The 15,785-nt window shown below is 39.9% G+C and overlaps 1 protein-coding gene across 3 annotated transcripts; it reads left to right on the top strand.

Moving 5' to 3' along the window:
• The first annotated feature begins 341 nt into the window (after positions 1-341).
• Positions 342-8,511, top strand: LOC148850306 (NAC domain-containing protein 71-like). 3 transcript variants are annotated; one of them, XM_088942406.1, is made up of 3 exons: positions 342-1,019; positions 7,145-7,471; positions 8,002-8,511. In XM_088942406.1, the coding sequence occupies exons 1-3, from the start codon at positions 516-518 to the stop codon at positions 8,152-8,154; spliced, it is 984 nt and encodes a 327-aa protein (XP_088798532.1). In that variant the 5' UTR covers positions 342-515; the 3' UTR covers positions 8,155-8,511. The 3 variants fall into 3 exon arrangements, 1 of the variants encoding a protein (XP_088798532.1); XR_016098616.1 differs by lacking the exon at positions 8,002-8,511 and having other exon boundaries at positions 383-5,554; positions 7,145-7,264; XR_016098617.1 differs by lacking the exon at positions 8,002-8,511 and having other exon boundaries at positions 383-2,568; positions 7,145-7,260.
• The last annotated feature ends 7,274 nt before the right edge of the window (positions 8,512-15,785 follow it).

Below are 15,785 nucleotides of genomic sequence, written 5' to 3' on the forward strand. Positions count from 1 at the left end.
AATGGAAATTAAAAGGTAATTCAGATGATGTCTGAAGTGAATTTATTTCCACCGCTGTCCTGTTCATTTTTTCATTTACTCCATCGCAACTCGGAAAGGATGCGTGTGTTCTCGTCACTCAACTAATCACAAGCAGCCAACTCAACATAATTGTTGGGTTTGCAGTTTGCACAGAGTTCACTCCAGCGCCCCACAACGACTTACAGCACATCCTAACCGTATATTGGAAACAGGTTCCGATGACAGTACGGGAGATGTTCCCAGTACGCGGTTGGAATGTGCCGCTGTTGTGAAGAGCACATGAAAGACAAAACCCACGTAGATAGAACTGTGTAAAACACATGGATCCCACCACCATCATCACATTCGAATAAGCAAGAAACTTCACAGCCAAGCTTTTGTAGTTCCTAGCTTCTCTCTTTGCCGTGTCTACTATAAAAGTCTCCGTTTTGAGATTTGCAAATGCATAGAGTGATACAGATATCATTGTCACTCCCCATCCCCATTCATGATTCATGGCAGATCCTAACTATTTTAAATGGATTCCGACCCAACTCCCGCCTGGTTTTCGATTCCATTTCCATCCCACCGAAGAACAGCTCTTATGCTACTACCTTAATAACAAGAACAACCAGGACATCGACAACTACCGTAACCTCTTTGTTCCCTGTACTTCCATCACCGATGTTTCGCTCTTGGGCTTCAGTGTGATTCAAGAGATTGATTTGTATAAGTACGACCCTTATGATCTCCCGGGGATCGCGTGTTTTCCTTTCGGCATCCGTGGATGTAAGAAGCATTGGTATTGTTTTACGGAGAAGGCGATCAGTGAGCGTGCGAAGAGGAAAACTAGAAGTGGGTTCTGGAAGAGAAGGGGACAGGCCCGGGATATTGTGGGTGGAAAAGATGGGGTTTTGTTGGGGAGGAGGAGGGATTTTGTGTTTTACAGAGGGAATTCGCCTCGTGCAACGAAGACTGATTGGATCATGTATGAGTATACCCCCGTTGATCGTCTAAAGGCAAATAAACTGGGCTCTGGAAATTTCGTTTTCTCCCTATTTCTTTTATTTTCTTCCGGTGGAATTGTTTGATTGTGCTTTTTAGGAAAAATGCTCTTCTCCTACTGTTATTTTAATAAGTATGCCATATCTGTATATTTGGTCACCCTTATCCTCGTTGAACCGTCAGTCTTCCACCATTCTAAAATCCCCCTCCCTCCAAATCATGGAGTTCTTTCACTGCTGTTAAAAATAGCGAGTTGTGAACTATTTTCTTGATTGTAGCGTTAACTATTTTCTTGTGAAGTACATGCAAAACATTATGCATGGTTTGCACTTGGGGGTTTCATAAATACCTGTTTATTCTCTTATTAACCACCAACAAGTTAGAAGAGCACATTTTGTTGCTTCTTAGGAGTAAATATGAGATTAGAAACATGAACAAATAATCACATGAAAAGCTCCAACTAATTATTGATCAAAAAGGAAAGAAGATGGAACTAATTAGTGATCCCTCATCCATTGTGCCATCTAGAGGCATTTGTACTTCAACCAACGTTCTAGCTTGAAAAGTTTAAGACCTTAATGCTAATTGTTTCAATCATTTGGAATTGGGGACTGAAGAGTTTTTATACATTTCTTCTTGGTGGAAGAGTAATGGTAGCAAAATAATATAGTAAGGTGAAGCATTTAACAGAGTGATGCAGAACAATCTGGAATTGGAATTAACCTGTAAAGGAAGTAGATAAAGACGATTTTGTCAAAAAAAAAAAAAGTACATAGTGAAGATCGTAGAGAAAGGCAGTTAAGTTAGGTTTGTCACCATTCGAGAGGACTATGAAAAAGTGTAGATCGGGAAGATGCAAAGAGTCCTAAACTGCCACACTGGGAATGTTAAATACAATATGTTGTCTGGATTTTCTTATGAGGCTTGGGGCAAAGCTGCTGAATAAATCCGGAAATTTCATATGCTCAATTGAGTTGGAAAAGTTTGTGGATCTGAAGGGTATTCAATTCAATCCAACCCATCCACCTCCATAACAAAATATCCTTTCCCCTACTTTTGCTCATAAGGTTGCCTGCAAGAGCATTGGCTGATTTTGGGATCTATTTGAGTTAGCTGTTGCAACTAGATGCTAAGGATCTAGCCTCTCTCATATGGTTCTAATTTCTGAAGAGACCAAGGATCTACCTTACCAAATCTTCTAGCATGTCAATGTTTAGGATGCCACAAGGGATAGTGAGGAAAATTGAAAAAATCATGAGCGATTTTCTTTGGGAGCCAGGGGAAAAAAAGAAGGATCATTTGGTTAGATGGGAAAAAGGTGATGAAATTGAAGGTGGAAGGGGGTTAGGAAATTGGTAAGGTTAGGCTGAAGAACCAGACTCTGCTTTGCAAATGGCTTTGGAGGTTTCCAAATGAAAATGAGAAATTATGGCACAAAGTTGTTGCAAGCATTCATGGCATGTCGAGAAACGGATGGGGTGCTGGATGTCTTCGTAGGGCTACCTTGGCTGCTCCCTGGAAGGCCATCCATGATGTTCTCCCTACCTTCCTAAATCATATCAGGTACAACTTGTCTTCTATTAGTAAAATCATATTTTGGGAAGATGTGTGGATTGGGGATACTCCTTTGGGTGAGAAATTTGCTTCTCTTTGTGATTTGTCCAGGTTCAAACAGTGTTTTAAAAGCGCAAGGCGCAAAAAAGGCGTAGGGGTCAATTTGTGCCTGAGGCGCAAGGCAAGGTGCGCGCCTTTTTTGAAGCAAGGCGCAAAAATACAAAAAAAAAAGTTAAAAAATAAAAAAGATGTCTGAAAATTAAAAAAAAAAAAGAGAAGCCAAAAAATTCAAAAAAAAATATTAAACATAATATTACTAAAAATATAAAGTTAAATTTTAAAATAATGCTTTAAAAAACCTGTTATCTAAAATTAAAATTCATAAACATAAGATGTAAAGCATATTCAAATGAGAATTTAAAAATAAAATCAAACATATAAAACATTTTCAAGCATATAAAAGCTCTACTATGCAATGTAAAACATATTACATTCCTGATTCTATGAGCCGCCTTTGTGCCACGCCCCTCGAGGCAAGCCCAAACAAGTCCACATTAGGTCTTAAATCTTAATTTTCACACAAAAAAATAATGATTTTATTGTTTTAATTGCTTTTTAGTAATACATTTTATTAGGATGAATGAATGAACCCCCCCCCGGCCCAGCCATTATGTTAAAAAAAAAAGCAAAAAAGCGCCAAATTTTCAAAAGGCGCATGCTTGGGCTGAGGCACAAGGGGCATCAGGCGCACCGGGCGTGTTCCTTTTGAAAGGGCAGGGCTGCGCCTAGGACCTAGGCGAGGCGCATAGCCTGAAATGTGCCTAGGCGTGCCTTTTAAATCACTGGGTTCAAGGGTATACCTATTTCAGATTTCCTAAGTCAACCATCTCACCTTCCTGGGTTGAATTGGAACTTTGGCTTTAACAAGAACCTTAGAGAGTCTGAACTTCTTGTTGTGTCCAAGCTGTTAGGATTGCTGAATGCAGTTTTCTTGGGAGAAGGTGGGTCAGTTTTGGGGTCCTAATTCTGACGAGTTGTTTTCTTGTAAATCCCTTCTACAATCGTTGGTTGCCACTCCCTCTTCTCATCCTTTCCCAGTCAAAGAAATTTGGTGCCTTCCTACTCCCTCTAAAATCAATGCTTTTTGTTAGGAAGTATTTCATGGTTGTATTAATACCTTTGATGTACTTCAAAGGAAAAGACCAAATTGGTGCTTGTCCCCCAACTAGTGTGTCCTGTGTAAGTTGAGTGGTGAGACTACTTTCCACCTTCTAATACCTTGCCTTTTTGTCAGTTTTATTTGGAATTGGTTTACTTCCCTTTTTGGGTGTAGGTGGTCTTCTCCTGACAGGTTGGAAGGTTTATTCAGCCCTAATGGTATTAGTGGCATGAAAAGGAGGGGTAAGATTCTATGGAAGTGTACTAGAGCAGCATTACTTTGGATTGTTTTGGAGGAAAGAAATGCAAGAATATTTGGAGGAAAAGAAAAATATAAGGAAGCATTAGTTGAAACAATAACATTGAGGGTGGCACATTGGGTAAAAAGATTGAAGTTGTTCTCAGCTTTTAAGGTTGAAGACTTTTTTAGGGTTTGGGGACTTATTGCTGTTTCCTCATCTACGAGACAACAGTTTTTTGAGGCATGGTCTCCTCCAACACATGGTTGGAAGAAGCTGAACTTTGATGGGAGTTGTGTGGGTAATCCAGGCCCTTCAGGCATTGGAGGGAGCCATTAGAGATGAAAATGGAAACATTATTGCTCTGTACTCAGGTCCTGTGGAGTAGGGTGATGTGGCAAGGGCAGAGTTTCTAGATACAGCATATGGGGTTGAGAAGGCTAAAGAGTTGGTTATTAATAGACTGATCATCGAGGGAGACTCAAAAACTATGATAAAATGGTTGTAGAAAGGGGAAGGGGTGACATGGCAGTTGAAGAATGAATTCCGAAGACTTAAATGGATGTCAGGGAACATGCCAATCCAGGTGGGATGGGTTAGGAGATCTGCCAACAGTTTGGCAGATAGCTTAGCAAAGCAAGGGGTTCAATGAACACATATGTTTTGGGCACATTTGTAATTTTGTTCCGGGTCAGCTTACTAAAGCTAGCTTCTTTCACAACTTCTTGTTGTATCCTAAAGTTTTCTAACTAATGAAATCTTTTGAGTTATTGATACAAAATAAAATAAAATAAAAACTTCTTCAGGAGAAAGCAATCTTGGTCAACTTATGCAAGTGACTTCTTACTGGAGCCATTAGTTGTGTTGTGTTGAGAAGCTAACAAACTAGTATCAAGAAAACGATTGCAAGTAGAGGAAAAACAAGAAGAAACACAAAACAGAGTAGCACAGAGCACACACAGATTTATGTGGTTTAGCTTATAGCCTATGTCTACGGGCATCAGAGGAGAAGAAATCCACTATCAGACAGAGGTTGCAGTTACAGTTTTCATAGCCTTCTCACCAATAACCTACCTCCCGAGCCCCAATACACTTGAAGTTCCCTCTCTTTGTATCTCACACATCTAGGTTTCCAAGATACAAGATAAAATTTCTGTGTAAGATAAAAGGCTATTTATATGTAAAACCCCAAAACTAGGTCGGCCGTACAAAACTGGTAAGTAATGGATTTGCTAGTCCGGCCTGTGAGTTCAGTGTCCTGTGAACCTGGGACCTGTGAGTCCAGCTTGCGATTCCAGGATATAGCAAGTCCAGATGAATTGTGAGTTCCACATCTTTGTGATTCTGGATTTTGTGCGAGTCTCAAATGCAATTGCCTCGATTGTGATTCCCCTATCACTACGAGTCCATACCTTGGGGGCTCTCTGCTTCCACCACAAACTACTATGAAATTTTGCCTTCGAGGTTTTCTCAACTTTGTCGGGTTGGGTCATGGAGCAGATTCACAACCTGGAATTCAAGGCACCACAACAAGTTGTCTTCAATTAACAAGACTAAACAATCTTCCTCCTCCTGTCACTTGTTGTGACTAACCACAGGTTCGAAAAGTGCATTCATTTTTAAATCTGTCCATAATTCACATATATGTCAATTTTCCATCTCAGCATCCTCATCTCCTTGCGGTGTTTCTTGATTGCCAACATATCCCATAAAGCATGGCAGGCCTTTTTGAGAACTTAAATATTTCCCCTTCATTTCAATTGTTATTGCTGACTACTTCCAAAGGGTGCTAATTCAGTAATAATTAATACACACATTAAACTTGCCAGATGTTCCATGTTTCAATGATCACGATCCACCATTGAATTTGTTGTAGCTAAACAATATCCAAAGAAAAAAATCACAAGCAAGGACACTTTTAACTATCTGATTTGAGACTTCAAAAGAAACATCTTTCCACCATCCACTTGAATGCGGTAAAATCAAATGGTTGTACTTTTCTTCACATGCTTGTTTTTATATTTGTGTTAGCCCTTATCATAGGTGCTAAGCATGATCCATGATCCAGTGGTTGGCTATTGTCTATCGCAACTTATCTACCAATGGGCCTGATCCAGCGGTTGTTTTTTTTTTCACAATTTTTATTTGAATGAGTTGAACGGTTGAGCTGCTTGACCTGCACCCAACTCCAAAATGCTTCTTCAAAAGAACACCAAAATGGTTATCGTCTGGTGTGAGCCTGACAACATTGGGAGATAATAAATGGAAAGCTATGTAAGTTTCTTTTTCCAATTTTTTAGAGAGGGTAGTTTTGAAAAAAAAAAAAAAAACTTACATTGTTCGGAAGTGGAAGAAAAGCAGTTTTATTGGTATTCTAGTAGCTCCTTATTGAGCACCCTTTGGTCCTCAATAATATGGCCTAACTTTCTTTGTCAAGAATATTTAGTTTTGTTATATCTCTTTCTGATATCTGATGTGAAACATTTTTTCTTGTTTTGAACTATGCTGGTGTAATATTTGGGAGGATTACGAAAATGAATTTTCTTTATGTTTGGATGGTTACATCTTATATCTTTTTGATAGATAACTGGAAAAGATTTCATTTGATAAAAAGAGAGAAGAACATACTGTGACAAAATGACAGCATGGACAATAAAATAAAAAAGAAAAAAAAACAGCATTAAGCTGACCCACAATACAACTAAGAGTAGGGATACAATTTACATATCAATCCCTGGCCCTGGAGAACCCCATACAAGATATTGCCTCAAAGCACCTGCTTTTGTTAAGGAATCAGCCAAGTTATTTTCACTCCTAGGAATCTTGTTTTACTCTAACATAAACATAGAAAACGATAATGTGGCATTAATATCAAGGTAGAATCTGACCATTGTAAGGTGTCAAATGTTTCCTCCTATTCCATTTCATTTTTTTCCCAATAGTATAATGCTAATTGTTCATTTTCCCAATTAGTAAACTCTGTAATTTTCATTTCATAGCAGTAAATAGCTTAAGTGTGTGTTTATATTTGTCCGTCAACATCCTTATAATTATTCCACAGTGTTGCTCCCAAGCAATACTGAAGGAAATGATCGGGTGTGGGAAGTTTTTTTGTTTTTCTTTTCCAGACAAGCTCCAAAATTTTTTCTTTATAGTTCTCATTAAATCCATGCTTCTGTAATTTGCAGGATTCCTTCGTTCTGTGTAGAATATTTTTGAGATCCCATAGTGGAAATATAATATCTGAGCATATCCAAAGTTGTTATGCTGAAAAAAATGTTCCCCAAATGCATGATGCTGGCATAAGTGTTCCTTTTACACAAAATGATGCAGATTTAGTATCTGGCGTTTGTGAAGTACCATTGCATGAAGACAGACATATTGATATTCACAATGAGATCCAAGGGTCTTCAATGAATTTGATTAGCAAGCCAGATGGTCCGATTGTGGCCCAACAAGTTACTGATGGATATCAGTTCCCTGTGGTTGTTCCACAACACAATGAGCATGAGTTGGTAAAACCTCTAAACAATTTCTGTTTTCACTTGGAACGTAATTCCCATTTTCTCTCTCTGCTTGATAACATTATGATGACTTAATGTTTCCTTCCCCCAGACAACATTTTCTGGCATCTCATACATAAAGGTGCTGATCAATGAGTATCATTAATGTCTGACTTGTTCTGTTGAGCATTTATGTGCCCAGTAAGATCCACCATGGCATGAAGCCCTGTGGGCTTTGATTTATAAATCGATGCATGCTCTGTTTGGTGTGGAATCCTTGGGGGGTTGGGTCAATTAAGAATATAATGATGCATGTGTATGTCGAGTCAAGGGAGATTTATAGAGCATCTAATTAGCAGTTGAGGTGAGCTATTGTCAGGGTAATGTGGGCATTTTTCAATTATCTAACTTAGGAAGCACAGAATATAGTCCTTTTATTTCTTGTTAAGTATGCATGTGCTCCTCACCATTAGCATCTTATATTTCAGATTTGGTAGGATAGCTCTGATCCTTTTAACCTTCTCATGATGGTTGATGTGCAGGTCAGATCCTCCAGCATGACCATTATTCCGAGTATTGGATTTGGTGGTGCTTTGGCAGATGAGTTAATAACCAGTTCCATGTTTCTAGATGGAGATTTCATAGAGTTAAATGATCTGATCTGCCCTCTTTCAGGCATTGATTTTTTGGAATAAAAATAAAAGAACTATTTCCCACGAGATAAATGGTGATTCAGTTGTGACAAATTAAATTATTGTTCACAATCCCTGTTTGAAGAAGGGAAGACAAGAAGCCAAAATCTTTTGAAAGAAAGGATAGGTAAAGAGTAAAGGAGAATATTGAATATGTTGTCGGTGTTTGCGGTGGAATGACTTATCTTATTAAGGTAGTAAAGTGTACCATTTTGCTGTTTTCTATGATTTCGAATCCACACTTAAATATGTATATATTTTGTTCTTATTTGTTTTTCATGTTACTGTTTGGGTCTGAATATGTGAATATAAGAGCAAGACCCACCAGCGGTTATGATGTGAATCGAATGCATTGATGCACCCCTCCCAGCTTGAACTCGGCTGAAATTAATTTCAGTCATTTTCTTCTATGGTAGGGGTTGACATGGATACCTCTGGGGAAATTTGAAATTTCCTCTGAATTTTCTCTAGATGTTCATTTTCTCAAGGATGTGTGTAAGGGATTGTGAGGCAATACCTGTTCGTGAGGGCAATCCTGGATACCTTTGGCCTGCTATATTTCCATTTGTGAATATTGCTGCTTTGTAGTTTTCATGGATTGTGAGGCATGCCATGCTGATGGGTAATGTTTATACGGAAAGCTAGCCCTGACTTCCTGAACTCCGACTTTTCAGTGTTAATAAAAAGGTGAACTACAGACTATAGTGCTTTCATCTGCTTAAGTTAAGCCCAGTCCGAAAGAGTCCCTTAATGCTTTTGTTGGACAGCTATTTTTAATTACAGATGATACCTGTAGCGCTATTATGTTAACTGGGTACTTATGAGAGCTTCAGAGTCCAGAGTTAGAGTTGCACAAGTTTGACTGTTCTATGCTGCTGGCTGCTGCAGGGACTAGTGAAACAGAAAGCTAGCCCTGACTTCCTGAACCCCGACTTTTCAGTTTTCAGTGTTAAAGTGAACTACAAACTACACTACAGTGCTTTCACTCTTTGGTTAAGCCCTCCCAAGGGGGCCCTTAATGCTTTTTTGTTGGACAACTACTTTAATTACAGATAGTACCTTTAGTGCTGTTTTGTTAACTGGGTACTTATGAGAGCTTCATAGTCCAGAGTTCCACAGCAGTCCGCTATGCTGCGTTTGAGTGTTTCCATTAAATATAGATTAGGGTTTAAGGTGGTGTCTCCTATGACCCATTGCTGAGTGCTGATGTACTTACTACTTGGTAAAGTCCTAGAACTATAGTGGCTTATAAAAGGACCAAGGAGACAGTAGAAAGCCTTACGTGTTGATTTCGGCCAAGCTTCTTATGAAAGGAAGAGTGAAAAGTTGGGAATTTCAGCAAGAGACAGAGGAAAGGGAAGAAAAGAGAAGAATGTCGATTAGGATAGATTAACATAACCCTAGTCACCAGCCCATCATTCTATTTATAATTAACTTAAGTATGAAATATTACAAGGATGCCCTTACTAGGGTGGCAAATCAAACTAAGTAATTACAGCTCTTTAAAAAATAAAAACTAATGGGCTCAAGGCCCAATAACATCTTAATTTAAAAGAAAATAAACTAAACACAAGTCGGCCCACTCAACACTCCCCCTCAAGTTGGGAGTAGATGTCATACATCCCCAACTTGCGTAGATCATGCTCCAACTTATTCTTTGCAATGCCTTTTGTGAGGACATCAGCAAACTGCAGATCAGAAGAAATGTATGGAAGACAAACTTTTCTAGAAGTTACCATTTCTCTGATAAAATGTCTTATCTATTTCAATGTGCTTAGTTCGGTCATGCTGGACTGGATTATGAGCAATATTAATTGTTGCCTGGTTATCGTAATATAGCATCATAGGTTCTTTTGCCTGAACACCGATTTCTTCCAACAGAGAACAGATCTAGAGAAGTTCTGAAACTCTATGTGCCATGACCCTATATTCGGCTTCTGCACTTGATATTGTTACAACTGTTTGTTTTTTACTCTTCCATGAGACTAGGTTACCCCCAACTGAGGGTGCACACTCCTGAAGTTAATCTTATGTCATCGAGGCATCCTTTCCAGTCCGCATCTGTATAGGTCTCTAGCTTGAGCTGTCCATGATTAGTAAACAATATGCCTTTGCCTGGATGTCCCTTCAAATAAGCAAGGATCCTGTCAACTGCCTTCCAGTGCTGGTCTCGTGGAGAATGCATGTATTGGCTTTCTACACTTACTGCATAGGAAATGTCCGGTCTTACCATGTACAAGTATAGTAGCTGACCCATAAGTCTTTGGTACCTCCCAAGGTCCTTTACTGGTTTACCTTCTGATGCACTGATTCTATAGTTCTGATCAATAGGGGTGTTAGCTGCCTTTGTTCCAAGTTTCCATGTTTCGATCAATGGGGGTGTTAGCTGCCTTTGAGAGATAAAAATTCCATGTTTCGATCTTGCAACTTCAATGCCTAAGAAGTATCTCAGTTCTCCAAGGTCCTTAATCTCAAATTCCTTATGCATGTTCCTCTTCAGACTATCAATTCCCAGTGACAACAATATCATCCACATAAACAATTAGGATCGACACCAAGGATCCCCTGTGCTTCACAAACAAGGTGTGATCAGATTGAGTTTGAGTGTAGCAAAAAATAATCAAGGCCTTTCTGAATCTATCGAACCATGCTCTGGGGGATTGTCTCAAGCCATATAGTGATTTTTTTCAGCTTGCATACTTTTCCCTCTTTAGCATTATCATAAAAACCAGCTGGAAGATCCATATACACTTCTTCTTGTAGGTCCCCATTTAGGAAAGCATTCTTCATATCCAGTTGAAACAAGGGCCAAGAGTATGAAGCAGCAAGAGAAAGGAGTATCCGAACAGAGGTCATCTTTGCAACTGGTGCAAAAGTCTCTAGATAATCAATGCCATAGGTCTGTGTGTATCCTTTTGCAACAAGTCTTGCCTTGTACTTCTCTATATTTTCATCTACCTTATACTTTATTGTGTAAACCCATCTGCATCCAATTGTCTCATTGCCTTCTGGTAGGTCCACAATCTCCCATGTCTAATTCTTAATCAAAGCCTCCATCTCTTCTTGTATAGATGCCTTCCACTCAGGTTTGAAAAGAGCCCCACTAACAACCTTGGGTATAGATACGGAATCAAGAGAAGAGAGAAAAGCACGGTAGGAAGGAGAAAGTCCACTGTAGGATAAGTATTGTGATATGCAATGAGTAGTGCACTTCCTCTTCCCTTTTCTAAGAGCAATAGGGAGATCAATGTTATCTGTAACAGTGTTAGTGGGACCAATGGGAACTGAAAATAGTAGAGGGATCAAGAGGAATACCTGGATCTATATCAGCCGAATCTAGAGTCACCAAGGGATCGATAGAAAATGGTGTGAGTTCTGCTGTAGTGGAATCAACCTCCTTATAAAGTCTCTGCCGTGAGTAATACTGTGAGACGGAACGCAAAGGGGGTGGCAAGGTAGGTGACATCGAATGGTTGTCAAGCACAGTAGTAGACACATGAACTGGAATTGGGAGAGGGATAGACTGCTGACTTACTTCCCCAAAACACTCCCCCTGAGAAGGATTCCTTGAGAAGAAGTATGTAGATTCGAAAAAGGTGATGTCCATAGTAACAAACCGGTTCCCAGAGATTGGATCATAGCAGCGGTACCCTTTCTGACTCTCTGCATATCCAAGGAAGACACATTTCTTTGCCTTGGAATCAAGCTTCGAATGGTAAGGACCAAGAATATGCGCAAAGCAGACACACCCAAACACCCTTAGAGGAATATGAAACATCTCCCCCTGAGGAAAAAGAAGGCTGAATGGAGTGCTGAATCCAAGTATACAAGAAGACATCCTGTTAATCAGATATACTGCCGTGAGAACAGCATCACCCCAAAAAGAACCGAAATTGTCGCTGTGATCATCATGCTTCTTGTCGTCTCAACAATGTGTTTGTTCTTTCTCTCTGCAATACCATTCTGTTGTGGACTGTAGGAGCAGCTATTCTGATGGACAACACCATACTCCAACAGATATGAGGCAAGATGTCTCTCAAAATATTCCCTAGCATTGTCAGATCTGAACATCTTGATTATAGTTCCAAACTGTGTTAATACCATCTAATGGAATTGCCTCACCAAGGATGGTACCTCATCACGTGATTTCATCAAGTAAATCCAGGAATATCGAGATAAATCATCCACAAATAGGAGAAAATAGTGATAGCCGTCCATAGAGGGAACATGATAAGGGCCCTACACATCCGAATGAATAATATCAAAAGGAGAAGAACATCTTTTATTACTCGGTTTAAAAGAGTGTCTACAATGCTTTCCAAATTCACAACCTTCACACTTCGACCTCGATAGACTCACAGACTCAAACAGTTTTGGAAACAAAGAACTTAAAGAAGAAAAAGACAAATGACCCATACGATTATGCCAAAATATAATCCGATCCACAAGTTTTGAGTCACTGTCTTTGCAAACATGATGACTTTGGTGAATTGGAAGAGTATCCATGAGGTAGATTCCATTCACTTCATGAACACTCCCAATCGTCCTCTTTGAATCCAGATATTGCAAAATACAATGTCCATGAGAAAAAATTACTGAGTAGTTCAGATTCTTAGTCAAACTACTAACAAATAACAAGTTGGTGCTTAATCTAGGAACATGGAGGACAGATGGTAAACAAATGGAATCATTAATCTTGACAGATCCCTTCCTAGCAATAGGAACATGGGATCCATCAGCTGTGGAGACCCTATCTCTGCCAGAACTGAGCTAGTAAGAGGAGAAAATGGTGGAGCATTGGGTCATCTGCTCTGAGGCTCTAGAGTCTATAATCCAAGGAGATCTCTCCTTACCTAAAGCAGAAACATAGTTTGCAGTGACATGTGGACTACCTGTGTGGGCAAGGGAGGTAGAGCGAGTTCCACCTGTGCTACCTGTACCTTGTTGTCTGGTTGCGGCTGAATTAGAACTAGCTATATCCCTTTGATTCAGAAATAACCCAAACCTCTCAAGCTCAACCCTCATTGCAGAATCTGCTACAAACTCCAAGGCAACTGTAGTAGGGGGGCCGGAGTGTCACCAGTAACTACCATATGTGCACTTCCTTTCTTATTCTTCAATCTGGTCGGCACAAGATGTGGGTGAAGCTTCCAGCAAGTATCTCTTGTATACTTTGGTTTTTTATAGTAGTCACAGACTAAGTCCCTTTTGTCTTCCATCTTGTTTGCATTGCCATTTTGTTTAGGTTTCACAGCACTTACCATAACAGACTGATCAGACATGAGATTCTTCATCATTACATCCCTCCTGCACTCCTCTCCTGACATGAATGCATATGCTTGGGAGAGAGTGACACTGTCCCTGGAAAGATGATGTTGTCGTGCAATGTCATACTCAGGGTTAAGGTCAGCATGGAATTCAAACACCCTATACTTCTCTAAGCGTCTTTGATAAGTAGTTGCATCCTTGGTGGTTTCCCAAGCAAATGTCTCTAGATGGTCAATCTCCTGCCACAGAGTCTTAAGGACTGAAAAATAAGCTGCAACAGATCAATCTCCCTGCCTAGTAGTAATAATCTGATTTCTCAGTTGATAAGCCCTAGCAACGTTATCCTTTTGTGAATAGGTCTTTGCAACCCCATCCCATATCTCCTTAGCAATGTTTGCCCATAAAAAGTTTTTACTTATATGTGGCAACATAGAATTACACAACCATGTCATTATCATATAATTTTCTTGCACCCACCGGGAGTTGCCAGTTTCGGGTTTTACCTCTTCACCAGTAATATACCCCAATTTTCCACGAGCCCCAATGGCCATTTTTGCAGATTGAGACCATTCCAAGTAATTTGTACCATCCAACCTAATTGTAGTAATGGTTCCGGTTTTGGAGGGGTCTCCAGCACCTCCTCCCAATGGTCCCATTTTATTCCCGAGCTTATATTCAACTCTGTGTCCCTCCATGTGTCTCAAAGAGGTACAGAAAACAGCTAAAAAATGCAACAAGAATAAACATAATACCTTATGGAACCAACGACACTCCTTTGGTGTCCTGGACTTTCTTCCTATGAAAGATTCCTTTTCGGTGGGATGGGGAGAAGAGAGAGAAGAAGCAACCGTCCTCTCTAGAGGCCTCCAAACCACATGGAACTTGAATCGCCCCTTACAAAAAACCTAGAGGAACCCTAAAAAAATAGGGTGCCACTACCTAGGAAAAAATTGAAGAGTCCAACAAAATCATGACTCTTCCCCTTTCTTCAGTTTTTCCTTATTCTGATGAGAAACCCTAGACCAGCTACAGGGCATACATATTCATCAAGAAAATCCAAAAACTGGCTTACTAAAAGCTTCGATCAGCCTCTTAAATCTCCATGCAGTCGACTGATCTAAGGCTGCAAGAACGAATCTCTTCAAGAACCTTCAACCTGCTCTAATACCAAGTAGAAAGCCTTATGTGCTGATTTCGGCCAAGCTTCTTGTGAAAGGAAGAGTGGAAAGTTGGGGATTTCAGCAAGAGACAGAGGAAAGGGAAGAAAAGAGAAGAAGGTCGAGTAGGATAGATTAACATAACCCTAGTTGCCAGCCCCTCATTCTATTTATAATTAACTTAAGTATGAGATATTACCAGGATGCCCTTAGTAGGGCGACAACTCAAACTAACTAATTGCAGCTCTTTAAAAAATAAAAACTAATGGGCCCAAGGCCCAACAACATTTTAGTTTAAAAGAAAATAAACTAAACACAAGTTGGCCCACTCAACAGAGACCATGGAAACTGCCACGTTAGCCATCGTGCATACCAACCCACAATTGCAATCTGCAAGTTTGCAACTGATAAATGATAACTCTGAAGGGAGCTACCATCCATTAATATGAATGGGCTTGCTTGGCCCAGACAGAAAGGGAAGGGAGTTATGAGCTTTTTTTCATTTTTCAGAAGTGGAAACGTGTAGAGGGCCTGATGTCAAAATTTCAGGAATCCGCTCCTATCATAGTTTTTTCGGTGTAAATTGTGCTGTGTTGGGCCAATATGGTAAGGCTTGTGTGTGAGTCAAGCTGGGCCATGCTTCCCTTTCTTGGGATATTTTGGGGGTCAGCCCTGCACGGCCCATGGCCCGAGCCCATGCAGGTTGCAGACTATGCCGTGGGTCTAGCTTGTGTTAGGTTGCACCACGGGTTGGGCCTTTGGCTTGGGCTGAATCAGACCAAACTGTTTTTTTTTTTGACATTTTGATTTTTTTTTTTTATATTTTGCTAAGTACACACTATGTGGGTGTTTGGCATTAATGTTGTTTTCCGAGAAAATGGTGCCATGTAGGCACCACATTAGAAAAAGCAGTGCTTCGGAAAATGACATCTTATTTGGTACCAATTTTTCGTAAAAAACATTGCTTCAGACCACACCTTAGAAATTGGGAAAGTGTGGTCTGAAGCAATGCCAAATTCAATGTTTTCTTAGAAAAACAGCTCGTTGCTGCAAGCGATGATGTGGCATCATCTTGGATGTGGGATAATATGACCAATGCTGAAAATGGTTCCACAACACTAGTACCAAACAGAACCAGTGCTGTTTTCCCAGAAAACAGCCTATGTGGCAGCACCGCTTCCAAACAAAAAATAAGAAAATGATGCTTAT

This window comes from Nelumbo lutea, chromosome 5 (assembly GCF_056320005.1).
Source record: "Nelumbo lutea isolate HS-2025 chromosome 5, American lotus-T2T, whole genome shotgun sequence".
Taxonomy (NCBI): Eukaryota; Viridiplantae; Streptophyta; class Magnoliopsida; order Proteales; family Nelumbonaceae; genus Nelumbo; species Nelumbo lutea.